The sequence below is a fragment of the Acanthaster planci genome, linkage group LG04 (genome assembly GCF_054643075.1).
Source record: "Acanthaster planci isolate LZ-2023a linkage group LG04, COTS_SCS, whole genome shotgun sequence".
In the NCBI taxonomy this organism is placed as follows: domain Eukaryota; kingdom Metazoa; phylum Echinodermata; class Asteroidea; order Valvatida; family Acanthasteridae; genus Acanthaster; species Acanthaster planci.
Window position 1 is genome coordinate 16,009,277 of NC_141780.1, and position 22,595 is coordinate 16,031,871.

Genomic DNA, 22,595 nt, shown 5'->3' on the forward strand with positions numbered 1-22,595 from the left:
ACGACTTGCAATAAAGTCCAAAAAAGACAGGCCAAGACTGAGAGTTCCATCAGTCAGAAAACCAGAAGCACTTCGGGAAAAGCCTTACAGTGGGGACCTCAGGCTTGACACAATTATACCTGCCCATTCCCTCACTTCCTTCCAGGCAAGTTTGCTGAAACGGGTGCAAGACTCACTACAGATTCTTTCCACCAGAATATCATCACTAAAGCATCCCCACAAAGAGGGTGCATCTATCGGCAGACCCTGCCTGCACTCTTGGCAATATGCGGGGAAGCGACGGAGATTGGCAAAGATATATATTGCATGTACTTTGTCATAAAAATGTCACCGATGACAAATTGTCCGGAGTCAAGGAGTGAGCATCTGTTAAACGTCTCACGTCTGCCCGCAGTGACTTGCTTAGAGATCGCTGTTATCGACAGTTTCATTAAAGGAGCAGTGTGCAGATTTGTCGAGTCCGAAGCAGTGGGGTAAAGGAAGTTGGGGGAAAGCAAGTCTAAACTAAACATGCACAGAATTTTATTATTTCGTGATTGTCTGCAGACCAGACTGCTTGCATGGGCTTCGCGAGGGAAGGGGAAGAGGGGGCACTTGCCCCCTTGAAAAAATGGGGAACGTGTAAAAAACTTAGAAAAAACGAAATAAATAGAACTAAGAGGGGAAATGGGATTAAAGTCACAGATTTGCTTTAAAAATATCGCCCCCTGCCCTAAAATGGGTTTATAATAAATTATCAGTTCTCATAAATTCCCCACCAAATGAGGAAGAAATGGTCCCCCCCCCTGAAAAAAATCCTGGTGACGCCCATGACTGCTTGTTGAAAGTATTCCCGGGAAATATCTGGAACGGGAGAATGCAAGTACCGGTAACTCTTCGGCCTCGCCGAGGTCAATGAACCATGTTGGGTGCAAAACCAACCGTAAAAAAGGGGATACGGCAACGCCCACAGAACACTGAACATCTCAGTGCACACAGCATATACACCTAGCATCACGGCGCCGTTTCATATCTAACCCTCCACGATTATCCCGTCGCCAGAATACAGGAGCCTTACTAATTGGCTGATTAATTGATCGTAAAACAAAAAGCGAAAGATTAGGAAGTTCCCTAAATACTTTCTTCCTGGTAACACCGGTTTCCATTGTGGAATGAAGACCACGTGAGGCAAATAAGCGTTCAGGGCGAGATACTTGGCGTAGCTCCCAATTTTTTTTATATAGCATTGGGTTATTTCAAGTTGCATCTTGCTTAACGATGACACACTAAAACGCTGAAATTGTGTTTGCCGAAAACCTGTGCTGCTGCCTTAAAAAAAAAATTTCCCGGGAATTTAAAGGACAGGATAGGGTTAGCACCAATTTAACAGAGAGGAATTCTAAACTGGGTTAAAGATCCAAATAGCCTACCTTTATTTCAAAATCCTAAAAATTCCCAAAACTCTTCCAAATAAGGTTTAAAAAGATAAAGTCAAAATTTATAGATGAAGCTTTGCCATCTTGAAGTATGAGGTAAATATTCCTAATAGTCTACGATGTAGAAATATTCCTTTTTGGCAATTGAAAATCAATTCTCCAAATAATATTTTCCTACGAGAAACCTCAACCGTAACAAGCCATGGAACACCGAGTCATTGCTTTGTCGTGTAAAAAGATTATCGTGGTGTCCTTCCATCAGAGGAAGTTAAATGTCACATCAATTACGTAAAGTCCGCGCACCGTTAGTCAGGCACGCGATTGCCCGAAAGTCTACGGACTGGTCGGTGGAATTCACGCTAGTACATGTATGTTGCCTGCAAAGCATGCCCGGAGGAAACGCGCCAGACAGCATGCGCGTTATTGGGCGTGAAAAAGAGGAAATCACGTAGGCCTTAATGACCCTCAGAACATGCACATTTTATTAACATTAAAATGTAACAAGATTTTCCAATGCAGGGACGAGAACATCTAATTTCAAGGACAGACTTTGTCAACGTTTTCACAAAGGAAAAGGCGGGTCAATTTTGAGGGAAGACAAGCTTTCGAGATTATCCTGTAGAGGAGTTTGAATATGGTAAATGTATAAAGTCTGACTATACAGACACAGCAAAAACATACAGGGCAACTGGTGCTTGGCAAATTTCAGCAAAAAAAGCATATCGAAATACGGGCGATTCACGATGCAGTGCTCCATCAACTTGAGAGGCTGTCACGGAGAGGCCTTTTCGCAGTGTATTGTGGGATAAATAGTCGGCAAAGTCTCATTAATTGCTAACTGCGGTGTACGCCCCAAAGTTGACTTTTTTCCGAACGTCTGTTTATAACAAAATTGAAATTTCTTATTGCAAAATTGGTAATAGGTAGTCAAAATGATGGTTTTGTGTGGTGCAAGGACACCCCTATCAATGAAATATTCCAAACTTACGTATGAATTGCGCTTAATCGCGACAGATTGTCGACAGTGAACTTGAAAAGTGGCCTGTTTGTGGCAAACTCTTGGCGGCGCACTGTATTGTGAATAGTCCGTATTCCTTTCCAAATTTGTTTCTAAACTCGTTAAGAAGCACTGTAAGAAAGGGCACACGGTTTTTGATGTTTTCATTTTCAGTATTAACCATACAATAAAATCTCAAGATTTTGGTAATAAAAACAAAACAAATCGGAAAATGATTTCGAGTGCATTTATGTGACTGTTCGGGAATATGGATATGGCAAAAATTTCATGTTTGTTTTCGCTGGTGTCTGGGCCCAAAGCATGCTATCCAAGCTCCGCCGATGTTTAATGTTTGGTGTCAGCGGGGTCGAATAGTTTATTTGATCGACGACTGGCAAGCAACCGCGCGCGGCACGGGCCAGCCTCCCGTGCTTTACTTGAGATTGAAACCGGCCCAGCGAAGGTTGCACCACGGTTGGACTAAGTGAAATTTACCAAGGACGCTATGAAAATTACGTCTAGCTTTTGTTCCTGTCTGGGCTCATTAGGGATTGCATGAATGTGAAGCTTTGTTTCTTTGCCTTCTTTGACAAAGCAGAAATGCACATGTTGCAGGTGCCGACAACTTCCGATATTGTGTAGGTGAACTATGCCTACGAATTCCGACGACACCTTGCGGTTTTCAAACACCCCTTGCTGGGGATCAGTATTTTCGAAAGTTACCTGCTGGATGCAAAGTGAGTAAATGGTGAAAGGGCTGTCCATAAAAATAAAAAGCGAAGCTAAAGCAAAGTACCTCATTTGTTAACGCGATGACAGGCAAACCCGTAAACGATAGGAGACAGGTGGCGATCATGTCTGACATGGTGCTCACCGTGGTTAGAAGTATTATTGCTTATTAGATTCGCATAAAATTTTCCCCAAATTCGACATAAGAAGCAAACTATGGGACAGACAGAACCCACCCCCACCTTTGTGTTGGTCATTGTTATACTGGTATCTCAGGAATTCTTTTCAGACATCGGGGGGGGGTTGTTACGTGACGATAGGCTAGAGTGTGTATAGTGATTGGGCTTGTTGGGGGGTACCCCTCTGTCCCATTTCGTGCCTGGTATAAAATTCAAGTTTACACATGAGGATTGAATCGAGAAGGGAATAATCTCACCCTGAAGCTCTGGAGTCAATTTCATCCTTTCTCTTACATAACTTGATTCTTCTGAACTTAGTCATCTCAAAGTTGAAGGTTGTGCGGCGGAATGCATCAAGCCCCACCTCTTCAGTACTAGCAATAAATTTTGCTCTGTCCAAGTATGCGACTGCTGCTAATACACAGTAGGCACAACACGTAATGTTGAATTTCATTTTGAGTTTCTCCCCGAGTCCTGTTATATTTGTACCGTTGTTATTTGTGTTTTCACGCGTGATTTCGACAACGTCTCCTGTCTAGAGTTTGACGAACTTCTGATAACCTCCGAGAAGCCTCTAAGTGCAACATCATCTTTCATGGGACAAAACTGTTTCAGAAGTGTACACCATCGCTTCCCCTCGCCGGAAGGCCCGATAATGATTACTTCATTTTCTGACACCTGCAGTGAATTTAGTTTCGCACCCACGAACCTGAACCCACTGTGACAGCTCATGCAAACCACGTCCCCGTCACAAATTGAAATACTGCTCATCCCCACCCATGTATTTCTCCTTCCTGTCACTCCCCCTTCTTCAGTTCTAACCCCCCCCCCGACAGACAGATGCATTGCGAACCAAGAAACAGGAACTGAACGGCAGGTGGCGCAACGTGTGGTCTATAAATAGCTCAGCTACCTCGTAAGGAAGACATCATAACTGTCCGGTGACAAAATTCACAAGGTACCACAATTGATGACAGATGGATCGTTAAAGTTGATCGGACAGAAAAGCAGTGTCCGTCAAGCAAATAGGCAGGATTTTTCAGAAAATGGATTTCTAAATATTTAAGGCAAATCTGTCCAGTCGTCACATTAACACATGGTTGGAAATTACAATGAGGCGCAGAACAAGCCATTTTGAAAAATCCGTACTTGTCACCAAATAGATGCTTTAAAAGGGTCATTTTCCACGTGACAGTTGACTGCTGAATTTCTTTCATCCTTTTTTGTTTTTCCCCAGATCCTTGAGAAAAAAAATCTGCAGACTTTTCAAAATTTGTCCTTCCTTCCATTGGCAACAACATTCGAAAGTAACCAGCACCAACACTCATTTTGAAACTTTTACAGAAACAGCGGACAGCGTTTTCCATTGATGAAAATTACCTCAAACTTGAGCTGGCTCCCATAAAAAAGGGACTGCGAGGTACGTGGGACAAACGGATCCGTTTACAGTCAGGTGGTTCACCGTACAATGACATTTTCAGCCCGCAATCCATCAACACTGACAAATTTATCAAATCATCTTCACGAGAGGGCTGTCTTCATTTACCATTCAATTTCGAAAAGGAAGTATCCTGTTATATCTGGGCTTCATGAAAGCTGCACAGTTGATTGAGTTGGATTTGACCATGGATTGCTTCATGAGAACAGCAGCGCCAAACATTTTGCCTCAAAAAAAAACTTAAGGTTTTTTATACAGTGGGGATTAGGGAGAAACAACGGAGGAATATAAGCTTAACATAGTGCTTCCTGAAAGAAAAACGTTCGGATAAATGTTAATGTAATCTTAATATCTTTTTCGACATTGCACTAATCCTCTATGTTGTCTGCAACGATCTAAATTTAGGGCTAATTCATGAGTTCCGACTCGGATTAGTTCCAGGTCTCATATTTATCGTCCCGTATATCTCGTTCGTCATCACGTAGCCGTGCGGTACACGAAACTCAGTGCGGCCAGACGCTGTTAATTGCATTGCTTAATGCTGACATTTGATGAGACCCACAGTCTAGCTGCTTAATTTTCATACAAGGTCTGCCACCAAACGACAGGATGCTAGATAAACTGTATGCCGCGTGCACACCTGATGTTTGAAACTCAGAAACCAGAACATACTTTCTGTTTTGTAAATAAGTTGGCATCAGACTGTTGGTTCCGCAATAAGCGGATCGGTTGGTCTTTGACAGGCATGAAAAGTTAAGAAAACATGCAGGGTCATGCAGGCACATGCAACCCGGAGGTCATCCGAAAGGCCCCCTACCCCCTTTCCTCTCCTGACTTACCCGTACACCGCACCCCATCCCCTCTGTAACCGACGGGGCAGGGCCCACATCGGTACAATTTGATGGGCTCGTCCAAGCTGAGGTCGATCGCGTCTAGGTTGAGCCTGATATCGGTGCAGACGACCCCGGGAAAACAGGGCCTGTCCGCGCACGAGCGCCGCTCTAAGTTCGGAGGTGGGTTACGGGTATCGTGAAGAGTTAATGTACAAGTGTATATGGAGGATATCAGGATAAAAAAAAGAAAATAATGAGAAATGAAGTGGATTATGTGCTATCCTTTTGTGACATGGAGAGCGCCATCTGCAATCTGCCAGATATTGGGAGGCACAACATGTTCAGAAGGTGTCCTCCAGACATCCAATATTAGTGTCGACCGAACACACAAAAGTTAACTTCATACTCCAACGAGTCACTCATTCATTATACGGATGCCTTCGTTTCATAGAAACAGCTCTAAGATAAATGACACCAAAACCAAATAATTACTGAGAGCGCCTACCACTTCCTGGGCTGAAAACAGCAGAGGGCGCCTAGCTTTTTTGTTTTTAGTTTGGTTTAGAAATCTCTAGAGGTGGAATCATTCATGTTACACCTGGTCTGTTGCAAGGTTTCACAAGTAAATCATCAATTTTGAAATTATAGTGACAAATGACACAGACTCTACTCCTCTGGCGTTCAAACAATGAGTAAAGATGAAGCATACAATGGGATTGAATTAAAAGATTACGCATATTAGATCAAGTGACAGATTTTACGTATGGAGATGTCTTATGAGATGAACAATGCTGAAAACGAGAACCGGTATAATGGGTTGGGTTTACTCAAACCGGATCGTGGAGCAAAGGGACTTACCGACGACTCTGCATGTCTGGCCGTCCCCGACGTAGCCTTCGTTGCAGACGCACTTGGCGAGACTTCCAGTCTCCTCGCAGTGCGCATTCGGATCACAGATCAGGCCCTGCACCACACACTGATTCCGTTCTGATAAGAGTTACACGAATAAATAAAAGTTGGACAGGATTTCGGAGAGGCAAAACAAATGCAAAGGTGTGAAATCATGGCAAAGCAGTACACTGGAAAACTGATGTGTTAATTTAACACCCTCGGTATTATCAGAGGCCACAACAGACTGGGTGTACATGAAGTCCTCTCATAACATCTAGAGTGTAACTTACCACAGATTTAGCAACACAGTTACTGCAGTATAACGTGAGAAAAGGACGACGGTTTAAACTTGTAAAGAAAAGTAAAATTCAACGTGAATTTTCTGTAGGCCTAAACAGGTCTTTGTCTGTCTCTAAACCCTAAAAGAGCCAAGGACGGAATTTCCCCCCCCCCGACATTTGTTTCCGATCTCGCCGCAGTGCATTTTATTAGCCTTTCAGGGGTTTTATAAGAACTTTTTGTGGTCATTTTGACACCGTTTTTGCAAAAATCGAACAGACTGTTCTCGCGCAGCGCGCATTTCTTCCCAACAGGTCAACCAAAAAACGTATACTTTTTCCTCTGCGTTGCTCCATGCACGCGTTCTTGCACGCATGTAGCCACAAAAAATTTCAATGGCAATAACAAAACCGTATAGGGGCCTATCCGATTGATTCAAACTTCTAGTTAAATAATGTAGCCTAATGATCAGAAGTGTCTGTAGATGCATACCAAGTTTCAAATAAATTGGGCATGGCACAGCCGAGTTCTTGGGGGAGCGGGAACCCCCCCCCCCTGAGATGGACGAAAATAGCCCGGCTCTTTGAGGGTTAAAGTTGCACAGTGATCAAAAACGAAAACTATTTGTGCTATATTTGTCTTCAACCTAGGACCAAAAGACAAAAATGCAGTGAAAAGAGTGTATTTTTGAAAAAGGAAATCTTGCTTGATTTACAAGGAAAGGTACCGGGTAAATGTCACCGTTACTGGGTACATGTGAATGTCCCATGTTGGACGCACCAGCCATGCATGTTTAAATGAGTAATGAATACGGAGGACAAAAAAACAAAGTGAGTTGTTAATGAGTCAGTTTGGTACTTTTTTAAAAGCAAGGTCTTTCGGGAACAAAGCACGCGCATGAGTACGCGATCGAAGGGCCGCCCCGGGCCGCACGCGCTGAGAACTAAGGCAAGCCAAGCAGGCGCGGCAGAATGACCTCGCATGCGCGCGTTTCATTTTGGACATGCGCAAGTTGGAATACCGAACCGGCTCATTACCAATTCCATCGACAACTCTGGACCTATACCTTTGCAGACGAGGCGCCTGTTGACAAGCTGGAAGGCGAAGCCCTCCTTGCACATGCACATATAGTTGCCGTACGTGTTGCGGCAGCGTTGGTCAGACGGGCACTTCACCAAACCCTCTGCACACTCGTCAATATCTGGGATCAACAAGAGAGAACATTTTTCTCAATACACAAAGTAATCTCAATTGAATGGTTGGTTTGCTCAGCGAGAGTGAATCAGAATTTGAACTCTCTAGCTTCAAGCACACACCTATGTCGTTCAGACATGAAGAAAGGCTTACTGCTACATTTTGAAATCAACTGAAGCTGTTTTAATATTTGACAGTTTTTGGGGGGGATTCAGTCGTTTTCTTGGGAAATTGCAAAAAAAAAAGAAAAACTGGCAGGCTGCCTTGCAACGGTTGTTTTTTCTTGTTTCTTGGTTAAATGGCATACATTGAAATGGGTTGTTTATATTTTGAAGAGTCAGACAGTTGTGATATATGGGTAAATGATATACGACAATTTTCCAAAGAACTTGGGAGGATTGAAACCTATAGATATTTTGGAATTCAGCTGCAGATAAAGTTGATAAAAAACGACCTCCTGAAAATGTTGCAGGAGATTCTGGCGATCTTTTATGGGGGGTATAAATCAAACGCGGGGGGGGGGGGAAAGGAACTGTGCACAGGCAAAAGAGTGCAATCGACCGACAACATTTCAAGCTTATAGCAACCCTGCGCTGTGCTGACATTCAGCGCTGGAATGCTGCGCATTTTCTCTCCAAACACTCTATGAATGTTCGGGCGAGGCCCTTGGCCGACGTAACGTACACTGTGAAGAGTGACACCGTCTCATGCAGTTGTTTTTCCCTCAAGTTTTTCTGTGCAGCAATTTTAATGTAATCTCGTCCAGGGCCTACAGATTCCCGCAAAAAAAATGTTCGGCGGATAGCCGTCCCAGGAGCCTATTTACACTACGCCTTAATTAAAAAGAAATGGAAGTGCCTTTCCCTCGCCGACAGATTCCCGGATGTATCCTGTGGGGCCGCCGCCGTTCTAGGTTAAGCACGTCTTGGGCAATTAGATCATCGTTCAAAAATAGAAGAAGGTTGTAGATGTGTGCCGAGATACTGTGATATGGCCAAAGATGAGATCTATAGCTAACTCTACTGAAACAGGAGACGAGTTAACGTCAAAAGAGGTATCAGTCACTTATTTTTCTTACATTTTGTATTTCCATACAGGCCATGATAAATAGGAGAGCCCTCCTCTTGACAAAGAAAGGGGTTATGGGGCCTTTCCCTTTGAAGCGGTATGACCGTTTTATGGCTCTTTTGATCACGTCAGCTATACATCATTTTCGTTGACGAAGACGTGAAGGCTCCCCCTGAGCATGTCCCCGTTGCGAGTTCACGACTCGTACATGAGCCTAGTTCACCATGCGACACGGGGGTTTTCCCCAGTGACTGACTACACTGAAATGCTTTTCACACGTAATGCTCCTCTCGAGCCAATGTCGAGGCACTGCTGTTGTAATTAGGCCTATGTGAACATGGTTTGTGATTGGCGATTCCAAGCCTTTAGTTAAAGGTGCAAGTGAACCAAGGAATGAACGTTCCTTTATTAGAAAGGCCCAGTCATTGTGTCTGGTTGTGACTGTAGCTAAATATTCCAGCAACGTACATGAACATGTAGTGTGTGAAATTCACACTGTGAAGTACCTAGGCCAGAGACAAAGCACTACCCCCCCCACTGGAACATTCTTAAAGTGCATCGAACCCCCCGGTCATTATTATAAGCAATACCAAATTTAAAATATTACACCACGGATTTTCACACACTCCTGCATCGATGTGGCTCCACATTGAAGAATCTTCTTATCATCAAGGGTCCGATTCGCCAGCAAGAGTTTCCCAACGCACACCGTGTCCAACCTCTGTCAGCACTCAGCCAACGGAGCCCACCGTGTCACTAATTGACTCATGCTAACCGGCGGAAGTAATTTACTAGCTAATTTCCACTTACTTAAACGTGCCTCCTGTGATTGAGAAGACCTTGCCCCGGATCGGGACATTTTTTAAGGTCACAGGAGAAAGTGCACCTTCTGGGAAAATTGTTTTTGCCCCTCGTTCTGCAAGATGTTAGTTGCTACTCGACTGTTTTACAAGAAAACAGGACAAAAGCAACATATTTCTTTCCTTTCTACAATGAGGAAACAAAGAATTAGAGTACAGATGCGTGCACATCCTTCCACAGGGTCCGATGTCCCGATTTCTTGGCCCGTTTCGTGCGTTTTCCATCCCTCGGGTTGAAGCGAACGCGGCAAATTTTTTTGGCGATGTTGGTATTACGTTATTATAGGCTGCGTGGACAACTCCATTATTGCAGCTCAAAGGCGACGAATAGCCTGGTGACTATAGAAACTGCAGAATCAGGCAACATTAGTATGAGCACAGTATGACTTTGGGGGACTCAGCCAAGACAGCACTCCTACCTTCACAGTGGAACCCATCTTCAGAGACTTTTAATCCATCGGGGCATAGGCACCTGAAGTTGTAGCCAATCTGCTCGCATCCGTAGGCACACCTGTCTGGGTGGCATCTGTAATCCCCTGCGTGTCAGAAATACGTAAACACAAGGTAAAAAACAGGGATAATGAAATAATTCAGAATGAAACTCTCTGATTAAACTCAGTGGTCCTGACAATACAAATCATAGGCCTATGCAGGCACAGTGCCAACCAGCATACATGTACTATGTTATGATCGCATTTAAAGACACCAAAATATAGTTAACTGATAGGACGGAAACGCATTGGAATTATTATGTTGTAAATGTAATACATGTACTCTGTGGTTAAAGTGTGCTGAGCGAACGAACCTATTTTTCAAGCAGTTCTTTCACAGTACAGAATTAATGCTTCTTGTTATGTGTAAAAGTTATTTCCAAACTTTCGTTCGGCGGTTGTGATGATTATATTCTTGTTTTTGAACTAGGGTGGGAGCATCCTTGCAGATAACTTACAGTGACACGTGACCTTGTCCTCAAGCAACACGTGACCGGTCGGACAAAAGCAGCGGAAACTGCCGACGCCGTTCACGCATCTGTGCGAGCAGGGTTTGGTACTGCACTCATTAAAATCTGGAAAGCATAAGAAACATAAATTAAACGAAAAAGGACCTAGCACATTTGGACGGACTCTTCCTTGGTTCTAAGAACCCGTTGGTATATTTATCTCCATGTGTTCCAGCAGATTAAACAAACATCTGCTTGATAAAGAGGCTGTCTGTACAAAATCTGTAAGGATTTCAGATGGATAAAAACGCGATCAGCGGGAGATGATAGTGCCATAAAAGGGTTTCAATGGAGCCAACGCAACGTTACTCTTAAAATTCAACTCCAAATTCACCTCCCATTAACTTTTTTCTCTCAATTTCGTTTCACCATTTTTAAAATAATTATTAGGCGATGAAGGGTTGCCAGAGAGCAACACTTTCTCACAAATGCTTTCAATGAGTTTGAAATGAAACATTCCTAAACTGGACAATAACATCAGGGCAGCAGCGCCCTCAGCTGAAAGGAAAAACGGAGACAATTTTACCTGTCTAAGACATGCATTTTTCAGTACAGTTTTTGACCAAAAGGATGTGTTGCGTGTGCGTCGCTACCAACAAAATAAACACAGCCCACCAACGTTGCTCTTTTTCAACCGATGAAGGAGTGCTTCTCCTCAGTCTCACATATGCAGCAAGGTATGAGACGGAGAGAACCCCCCCCCCATGCTTTGTGTTGGTCATTGTCTCGCAGGAATCTGGGGAATTCCTTTCAGACATCTTGGGAGGATGTGTTAAGTAACAATAGTCTAGAATGTGTATAGGGATTGGACATGTTGGGGGGGGGTACCCCTCGGTCTCACTTCTTGCTGGGTATACAGTCTCAAGGCAGATACGTGTCGCTGGCGAATGCTGATACATTCGTACTTTTAAGCTCCAACATCAACGTTGGACAACGACGCTGCGCTTGGTTTCTAGACAGTTTTAAATGGCACTGTAACAATACGTGGTTTCTGCTTTGAATTGTAATGTTCAGCATTTCAGACTGTTATGGGCATACTGACAGATCACTCTCAGCTCTGTCTTCAACATGGTACGGGATTGGGGCCCTGGGTATAACCTTTTACTCTATAATGACCCATCGGGAGAGAGGATGGAGTAAATCCGGGTAAGTCTATTCTGGGAGCACACTGCAGAGAAAGGCTTGCGCTCTACACTAATACTAATCAGTATCACGCTCAGTGGCGTTAACTCATTCTTTGCTGGCGAGTAGGGAACAGGAGATGACTAAAAATCCTAATGCTGCCTGGCTTTGGAAGTTCGAAATCGAGGGGCGTGTTGAGACGGACATCCGGTTACACAAAGACTCGTACTTTCTTTTCTTTTTCTTTTTTTGGAAAGAAGCGTATTAAGTATCAATGGCCCATCACCGACAAATATATCCCCACCCCCTCCCCAGGGATTACATTTATGTTCACACGGCTCCATGGTATGCCGGTAAATGCATATGGAAAGGAAGGCAGGCAGGCAGGTGCACTTGAATCTTGAGAGAGTAAGTCAGGTGTGTTGACAAACCCCACACATGCCCCAGCGGACCGTACCATTCTGTGAACGGGGCCTCACTTTTCGCTACAATGTGGAAACTGTTTCTCGAGTGAAACTGCACCAGGCAACATTATTGTTTCAGCCACTTTGACCCTGACCCTTGACTATTTGGCCCAAATGCAATAGGTTTCTTGGGATTAATACCAAGAGCAATCCACGAACCAAATTTGAAGTTCATGTAGAGGGACGTAGATCTGACAAGTTTTTTTTTCGGACACATGTTCCCCTTTTGTTCTTACTCTACCTTTTTAGGAAGACTTCCCACGTGTTTTATTACACTATTATCACAGTCGAGGACCCTCGGTCAATCGGGGATCTTTCCGTTTGAGAGCAAAATCTAACTCAACCACCCATCCAACCACAGGGAAGGAAAAGGCGAGGACAGTAAATATGACAAATGACAAAATCATGCACCATGAAAGGCAGGGAAACTTTACCTCGATCGCACGTCGGGCCCGTGTAGCCTTTATCACACTGACAGCGATTTGGGCCGACACAGGTGCCATGGTTGCATCCATCCTCACAGATCGCTGGAAGATAAGAACGAACAAAGTGTTAGCTTTTAGGGAAGAAAGGAGAGACACAGATGTATATCTTTTGCGGCTCTTTGCTTGGTCAGAGAGGTTTTCTATTGGCAAGAATCGACTCGGAGCAGATATTTAAGTTCAACAAGGGTCAGTCGGGTTTAGCAAAAATGTGGAACAAGGCAAACGCCGTTTAATAATCTTCACAAATCTGCATATCCTCCTCACTCCTCCCCGACCCAATAAATTGCCGATCGGTTAGGCCTACTTAGTTTGCCACATTTCTGGAACACTGAAGAGATAACGATCCCACGAAAAAAGTTGAAGGTTTCAGACGTCCGGTATTTTCCAGGGTAGCCTTCCAGCGTCGCACGACTGCGAGTAGGCACCGTGGATATTTTATCTTTGCCGGTATCGATATATCGTTTTTTTTTCGACATTATCATTTTAATTTTTACTTTAACTTACAGATCTCACATGATCTGCTGTTTTGGACTCTATATCCTACAGTACACCTTTCTAGTCACAACTACAAAAGTGAACTTCATTTTTTCACCAAAATGTCCCGGTAAGTGCAACAGATTGTCATCGTTAGTGGTTTTGCACTATCTTTCTTAAATTTTGTCCAATCAATCATTGTTATTTGAGATATTATCAATGAATTATGTTCCTTTAGGGTGACAATGCATATTTATGATTATGCAAATAAGGGGGGTTAGCAGACCAACGGCAATAGAGAATACCAACTGCAACCAGGCTTCAAAATCAGAAAAAAAATATTCTACGCGCACCACGAGTGCATGCAATTAAACAAGTTTACGTGTACTTCCAAAAAGTTACATGCACCATTAGCTTATGTAAGAAAATTAAAGAGAGTAGAACATAGTAACTGTATATTACCCTGCAAGTATATATGTACCTGACTAGCTGTTAAAAACTCGGCCATGTAAACACTCGATACGGTAAACGTAGAGTAGTACATGTATACATGTACATGTACTCGTGTACTGTACAGTACATGTACAGTGAGAGTATGTATCCGAACTGTCCAATGTACATGTACATAAACATAGTTTGACGACGCAACGGCAGTATACAACACATACGCACGTGCGCTCTATGGGGGTTGTGTGCTTGTCTTCAAGAAGTAAAGTTGACTACATAAAAGTGATCTGCATAGTACATGTACATGTACATTTTACATGTACGTGCACTGTGCCCGGTAATGCCAAAGTTCTTAGCGGTTGTATTTAGGCTACGTCCATATGACACTACAGAGTACAGATGTGAATGTGCCACACGTACATGTGCAGTTGTGTGTAAACTAAAAGGTAAACGACATTAGCATGAGAACCAACGTACATGTGAGCCGTGGCTTATCGGAAACGTAATGTGACGATGCACTTTCGTACTTTTGATAAAATTCGTTCCTGATTAGCGATATTTCCGGTACATGTTTCAACAACGATATGTTTTCAAAGTTTCGCTTTTTTATATTTATAGAAAATCCGATATTTTTGATTTAAAGATATTACCAAATAACTAATATCGGCGATGTCGATATCAAACCCATATCGATAATATCGATATATCGATGGTGCTTACCGCACGAGGAACAGCTGGGTTCACCCCCTGGCCCGTCTTTGACAATGGGTTTACCAAAAGGTGTTCACCCCCACAAACCTTCGACATCCTCTGGGCCACTTGCCCCCTTGAACCTGAAAAACCAATTCGCGAGGGCCGCATTGAATGAACTTGTCACCCGTCCTTGTGCATTCGAGGCGCTCCTCACGTCTCGGTGTTTTACCTCTGCGCGATTCACCTAGTTTATCCACACGCATGCGTTAATTACTTTATTGAAGTACCGGTATATGCACTGAACACGTACTACATTCCTGGGAGTGTTCATGGCCAGAATATTTTCATCAAAACTCATCTGAGGTTGAACAGAGGCGAATTAAGCGGGGGGGGGCAGGTTTCCCCGTTGATTCCCCTGGGGGATGTATGTTGCGTTCATTCAGGAAATGAAAGATCGAACACTTTAAATTTGGTTTAGTAACTTCGGAGGAGGGAAGAGGTATACGGATGAACAAAATGGAAACAATATGTCAAGAATATTAATAAGTATTTTCCTGATTTCGTCCCCCCCCCGCTCTAACCTTGACACGAGAGTAGGGTTGGGATCTGATTTTCCCCCATTACTTCTCGGTCTTTTCGGCTGTTTTTGTCATCGTAATCGTAGTTTGACTCCCGGGCGGTCGAGCGTGTAACGCTGATGAGGTTCTGTGGTCTCTATACCTCAACATACACACCAACAACCCACTCCCTTGAGTGTGGGGAGGAGCACACAGAGCGTCTACCCCACCTCCAACATTTCGGATGTACATCTACATGTACTTCACTCCCAAGGATTTTGTTGGTCCCCAATATGGATCAGTTGCGCACTCTCTTGGACGCAACTCCAGAAGTCCTTGGTAGTCGGCAATTTTTGACACTTAGGCGGTGTGCGAATCGGGTTTTTAGTGGCAGCGGATCCGGTTTTGCTCACAAACGGTGTTACTACGATTCACAGCCGTAGCGGTGTATGCCTATTTCTCTGCGTAACAAAAAGTGCAGTCAATGACGGATTCAACAGGTTGTTCGGAAATGTAGGACGCCAGTAGGAAATAGTTTGGTGTCCTTGTTCTGATTATTTTTTTCTATCACAGAGCTTGGATCTACGGGAAAAACATTGTCTGCTGTCTTTGCTCTGATTTGACTACCCAGACGTACACGTGCATGACATAGGCCTATATTTGAAATTGTGATGTTCTCGTTAACTTATATCCCAATTCTCCTTGGGATCTTGTTATCATAGCCTTATTTCCAGCAGCAACAAGTGTCATGATCAATAAGGAAGCCGGAACCTTGAAACAAGGTTGAGAAGTCACCGAAATAACATCCGCAAAATTAAACCACAGGAAAGGAGCTATACTGCTCCAGAACATGGAAGTCTCATTAAAACAGGTGACACACATATGTGAGAGGATTTTTCAAGGGAAAACATGAGAAACATTACCGGGGGGCTTACACGTTGGGACCGTGTCCTGGAAATTGTTGATCACTTGAAGTGTGAAGACCAGACGGGATATCTCAACTTCTCCCGCCATGCCCCATCTGGAACTCTTATTAATGTGGCGATTAGACTCATGATCACGAGGCATAATCTTCAGTAATCCAAACGGATATTGCACCGACAAGAGCTGGGTATAGTAAAGAGGATCCGTGCTTAAATCTCAACCTCCCACCTCCCATCCTGACCCATGAAATAAATTCAAGTTGGTTGAAGGCTCAGTACCCAAACCTGGCATCATCTTCAACCAAAAAATACCAAATGTTAACCAACTTCTGCCGGGGATTTCGGATCCGGACATGTATGCTTTATATGCGTGGTCGGGGTCTCCGAACTCGGACAAGGGGAACAGGGCCTTGTAACAAAAGACCGCACTTGGAACAAAAGACCACGCTGCTGGGCATTACCGACATTTTTTCACTCTGAAATGTGGAGATAATCCAGCCTTGTTTTGAAACGGTATACCACAGTTTGAGGCATTTAGAGCGAGTGGATTACCACAGGGGATAAAAGCACTCCACTACTGCAGCGATGAGCCGCACAGCACCACTGCATGCTAATCTGGCCCCTATTGAAAAGAGGTCAGCAGCGCACTGAGCCCGGTTCGTGAACAAAAGAAAGTTATATAACAGCGCCCAATCTGGGCTCTTTTTGCAAGGCTGTGGGCCTGCCTGAAATACTCAGGCGTCAATAGATTTTGTCTGTCAGGCTAGAGTGGACACCAGACAGTCCTTCACGTGTTTGTAAGTGTCCAGTAAATGAAGATAGGAATTTTTAAAGAATTTTGAAACCAGAAAAAAATGATAAATATCCTGGCCCAGCATCATCAACATTGATAACTGCCCCGGCAGGAAGTTTAACAAGAAAATCATGTGCAGTGTGAAAGTATTTCCGCATGGTATCTTTACTGTGCGAGTGAGTCAACATCGACAGGATTGGATTATCCAGAAATGGGTACTAATTGCCTGGGGCTGACGAAAAATTAGAGGCCTACGAAAAGTCTATGACCTACAAAGATATCGGTGTGTCATTAAAACCGACACATCATGGACAATTGGGCGCACACGGGCAAGGTTTTAGCGTCTCTCTGAATCTCTGATCTTGGGAGAGCTTGAAAACTGGCTAGTTGATAGCTACCTCCGGCTTGGCATCAACACGAAGAGCGAGGCAAAGACGCTACCTATATGGAGAAATCGGAGCTTGTACCGTGGGCCGAGCTGGATTGAGCATAGAGCAAGGCCTTGCTATATGGATGGAGCGGGACCGGGTCCTGAACACGACGTCAAACCCCCGGAACCCCCATTGTCGTTGTTGCCATGTATAAAATCTGAGAATTCCTCCCTGAAATCGATATCCTTAAGTTTTCCGGTCGGTGATTTGCCTGTAAACAAAGATTATGAACCACTCTGAAATACAGAGATCCATGACGAAGGTATCGAGATACATAAATACTAGGGCGTCTGTGGTTAATTTGCTAGTTCGTAGATTTTTTTGACCTTCAGGGAGGGTTGGTCGGTTCGAATTCAAGTAAACAAATGTTCTTACTTGTCCCCCGCCCATTCTTAAGATTGTCGTTTATCTTGATTGGAAATTCCAGATATGGCATACAAAACGATTTTGCTTTCCTTGGTTTGAGCCAAAAATAAGGCTCTGCCGGAAATAAAAACCGTGGTATTAACTGCGGACGCCCCTGTACGATTTTCCCATCAACATGGGCACCGAACCTCGTCTAAAAATAATAGTGGATTGTCATCCGAAAATAACACTCTCCTTCGAAACCACATGCAATGCAAAATACAAGGAGATATCTCGGGTCGGGTTACAGACGTCTGTCTCAGAATCAAATGAGGAAATTGCTGCAGTATCAATTCACTCCCGCGACGGTCAAGTCTCCGAATTGTTTTCTTTGGATGCTAATTCGAGAAAAGCCAAAAAACCATTCAGCGTAGTGGATAACATCTGGTCCCGAAACGGATCGGGTTCATCCTGAAACGAATATGCCGATTATATCCCTGTGTTAGCGCGCGGCGGGTTGCCCTCCACACACCTGCTAAAGATAGGCAGGCGGTCTAGACTAGGGAGGAAAGCTTGTGGAGGAAGCGTCGTGGTATTCGTCACCTCCTCTCCGCCCCGTTCGAGTCAATGGATCCAGGGTGGCACCCCAATATGTTTCTGGTGCTCCGAGCAGCGGCCGTGTAATTACTTTAGGAAGTGCGCCGAGGCGGTCATAGGCGATGACGGCCATGCAGTGTCTAGCCGGTTAGAGTGTTGGATGCCATCAACATCACGAAATCTGAGGTCTAATTTGAGAAGATTGGACACTTCACAGAGTGTGAAGTTTCCTCCGCACCTGAATTTTGCCGAGGTCTCCATGGATAACACGACATCCCACCACTTACCTCAATCATTAAATCCAGAAATCTTATATCCCATGCAACGTTTGATTTGATTAATCTTCTAGAGACCCGGTGTGGGAATTTATTTAAAGAAAAATAATAATAATAATAATAACAGTAAATAAAATTCGGTACCGGTAGTTAGAAATAGTCGATGAGCATCACCCTCTGTTGACGACATACATAACACTGGGGAATATGGGCTACGAAATTGGCAATCTTGCCCCTTTTATTTGATATCCTAGACTGATCTACGCCGTTACATGATGTTATTGTTTGACAGGGAATTATCCATTCATTAAGTATGCAGAGAACCGCCTTACACTTTGACATTAAAGTTAGGATAGTTGCAGTTAAACAAAAACTTCTCCACCTGGATTGAACCGCTTTTGAAATTTGATTTGGACATGAAGCTGGGACTAATACGTTCACTAAACGCGTGCGGGGTCGTTTTTCAAGGGCCTTTCAAGTTTCACCATTAAACCCCAAAAGACGAAGCCAAAATTTCCACAGAGCCACGCCAAGTTGGCATTAACTGATTCGCCATCTGACGTCCTCGGGAAGAATCTAGGTCAGTGGGCTTGACTTCCTGGGTCAGTGCGCCACGCGATTGAAAGAATGCCAACGCCTCTATCAGAAACACCGGTCTGGGAAAACCATCCTAGCATTTGGGTTCTGTCATGTCGCACGCAAAGAGCTTCCTCCCACAAGTGTTTAACAGAGACCCTAATTAAATGTTGTGATTGTAGATTTCTAGTAGTTTCAGTGATGGAGATAACACTGGCATTCCAACAGGGAAAAGTAAACGCTTCCCTAAAAGTTGAATTATTCTGTAGGCCGGAGGAGAAGACACCTCACCTGACACGAGAGGAAATGACATTGCCCTAACCTGATACGAAAGTAAGGCTTTTGACCGGGCCTAGGATCGACCATTACCCTCGGGGAATCGGACACAGGTTCATGTTTCACTCGCATCTACCCATGTTTCAGCAACACCCTCTACATTAACTTGCAAAAGAGGAAGTGCTACCCCTCCATTTAAATTCAAGCCATTGTACACGTAAACTTCAGCCAACAAGATCCGAACAAAGCTACCAAACAAGTACCTTTGACAAAGTGATGAATAATAATGCAGCCAAACAGCCACGGAATATGACCAGGATAGTTTCAGGTATGAGCTGTTGCATCGCATTTCCTTGTTCCTGCAAATGGACTCATTTTTGTTCTTCCCAATGCCCCCAATCCCAATTTTGAGGTTATTAGTTGGTTCCTATTTTAAGGAGCAAGGTTCACCTGATCCATGACCGCGGAAGCCAGACCGCTTCACCGGCCAAGGGCAAGGGGCTGACCGCAAGGCTCTTCTATTTCGGGCACAGGAACCCTTTGGCTCATGGCAAAATTTCCTACAATAGAACAAGTGGGTACTTACGTGCGCATTCTGGTCCGTGGTATCTCCACCCATAACAGCACTCCCGACGACGGTACTCCCCGTATTTACAGAAGGCTACCCTGCTCTTTATCGGATAACGGTGTCTCCAATACCTTAGTTGATATCGAGCCCGTAAGGCACCAATGTCGGCACTGGAAGGAGAAAGAAAAGTAGCAATATTGTCATGACACACACAAAATATGAAGTTTATTTCTGTTAATCTATATAGAACCCAATATCTCTGGTTTCGTAAAAATGTTGAGAAGTTTGAAAGGGCATCTTGCACCTTTGGCGTACAAAGGATGGGAAAGAGTAAACTATAATTGGCCAAAACGTTCACCTTTTTAAACAGTTTTGTCATGTTCGGATTACAGCACTGTGTAATTTTGTACGAATGGTTTCATTATGTCAGCAATTCCTGATCCCAGGCACAGTGAGCTCATAGTGAGCAGATAGAGGGTAGGGTAAACTTTGTTGATTGCACGCAACTACTGATCAGGGATTTGCCAAAACCCCACATGGTCCAACAAGACAGGAAATCTACAACTGGACCCCGGTGATCCACCTCTTTAGACAATCTCAGTCCATAAGCACTGATAGTACCGTGCACGATATAGGGCCGATGGGTACCCCCCTCCCACATCTCCAATCTCTATACACTCTCTAGACTATTGTTACCTAACACATCCCCCTGAGATTCCGATCAAACAATGACCAACACAAAGGTGGGGGGGTTCTCTCCGCCCCATATTTTGCATCGCATGGAAGCACTGATGCATCTGTTGCATGACTTATAAACTAGAACCCTGGCCTAATCTCGACCCCCCCGCCCCACATTTGATGCAAACTATTGGGCAGAGAGACCCCCCCTCCTTTGTGTCGGTCATTGTTGTACTGGTATCTCAGGATTTCTTTTCAGATATCTCGGGGAGATGTGTTAAGTAACAATAGGCTGGAGTGTGTATAGTGATTGGACTTGTTAGAGGAGGTACCCCTCTGTCCCATTTCGTGCCTGGTACACTGTATAGGTCCCCTTTTATGTAGCATGGACTGTGTTCCAGCTGGAGATGACAACATTGACAGAGGGAGTAGAGGACATGAGGGGGTATGCAGATTGCGATGGTGTCCCTTTCAGGCCAGAGCTGTAGCCCTTTACCGTTTCCCAACAGTTCTTATTATTATATTATGGTATAAGCATATAGCTTCCACTGGTGAGGGCGGGCGAGCCGTTACGCCCCAACTGCCCTATAGTTGGAAACATGCAGACTGCAGTTTTAAGACCATTATTGTATAATTAGGGGGTGACAGGGCTTTTGAGGTGTTGTGCTGTGATCTAATGCTTGAATTTGTCACATCATCCGTTTATAGCTCCATATATTTGTAGTAATAACACATGTACCAACTTCAAAAAGATATGCAGCCACTGAGTTTGGCCTCATTAGTATAATTAATTGTACCACTCCCACTTAAAAAACAAACGAACTACAAGACCTGAAGAGGAGTGAGTAAACCAGTACGGTTAATTACAGTGTGTCTGTCGATCTGGCCCGAAACTAGTACATGTAGATGTATATTGTAGATATTGGCCCATCATCTCGGTTACTAGGTCTTTTGTATACAATTACATATAGTGTACTCCCAAGTTCGTACCACTGGCCGAGCGTCCACTGTGTGTGCTTACTCTGCCGTAACAAAAGTGACCATCCTGAGGTTAACGTTAGTGCCCATTTACATATATTTCACAGACGAACGTTAACAGAAAGCGTTGTTACTGACTTTCCAGCATGATGTGAATAAGTACGTCATTCAGTCGGTTGTTGACGTCGTGACTGACGAGACGACTGATTGGCAAAGAATGTGCGCTGTCTTCCCGCGGTATCTTTTAACAAAGCAGCAAGAGGTTGCCAAACAGCAGTTTGAAGGTCTATCGCGCGGTTTACCTACTCTTCGTATACAATGGAGGTAAAACAGTGTCCCGCATAAAATGCTGCCAATGGTTTTTCTATCGTGCAGAATTCCGTTATCGCTCTTCTGTGAAAATGGAACCCAGCGGGTTTCCTCGCAATGCAATGAGAAACAAAGCGAATTCCTCTTTAAACCGTTCCTCCTTTGTAGCAATACAGATGTTATTTTGAACAGGTTCCAATAGGACAGTCCCGTTTCATTTAAACCTAGTCTCAAACATAGTCTCCAACCACCCGTACATGTATTTATAATTATTAGTCGTTAATACAAACGTGTGCGAAAAGAAACGATACATGTGCCTGTACTACAAAACTAAATTTGAAAGTCAACCGCATTAAACCATACTTCAAGTGTGATAACGTGTTCAAATACAGTATACCCTGTATGGGATTGTGGTTGGGCCGCCCCAGGATCTAATGGCTGCCGACGGGGATATCCCGTGCATATGGAATGGCTGTAACACTCACGAATCTGGCTTCCAAAGGTGCATGTGTTATTCCCCAAACAGTCACAACTATCACCAGCAACCTGGCTCAGTCATCAGTATACACAACTTGTACATGAATCTTTATTCTTTAATTTGGGATTGACACGGGGACGTAGTGGTCAATGGAGACTTGGATACACGCTGAAAACAGACTGATAGATAATGTATGTAGCCAACCGATTGGTCGGGCACACATCTACCAATTATTGTTTTGAA

At 44.0% G+C, this 22,595-nt stretch overlaps 1 protein-coding gene across 3 annotated transcripts in view; it reads right to left on the reverse strand.

Annotated features, from left to right (window-relative positions):
• Positions 1-22,595, reverse strand: part of LOC110973967 (uncharacterized) — a 55,729-nt gene that overhangs the window by 23,137 nt on the left and 9,997 nt on the right. For 2 of the 3 annotated variants that reach the window (XM_087135367.1, XM_087135368.1), the window contains 7 exons: positions 19,928-20,079; positions 12,904-12,996; positions 10,833-10,949; positions 10,303-10,419; positions 7,828-7,962; positions 6,450-6,578; positions 5,598-5,759 (listed from right to left, as the gene is read on the reverse strand). In XM_087135367.1, the coding sequence (XP_086991493.1) occupies positions 5,598-5,759; positions 6,450-6,578; positions 7,828-7,962; positions 10,303-10,419; positions 10,833-10,949; positions 12,904-12,996; positions 19,928-20,079 (905 nt within the window). The remainder of the gene's footprint in view (positions 1-5,597; positions 5,760-6,449; positions 6,579-7,827; positions 7,963-10,302; positions 10,420-10,832; positions 10,950-12,903; positions 12,997-19,927; positions 20,080-22,595) is intronic. The other variant, XM_022225232.2, reaches the window with a different exon arrangement.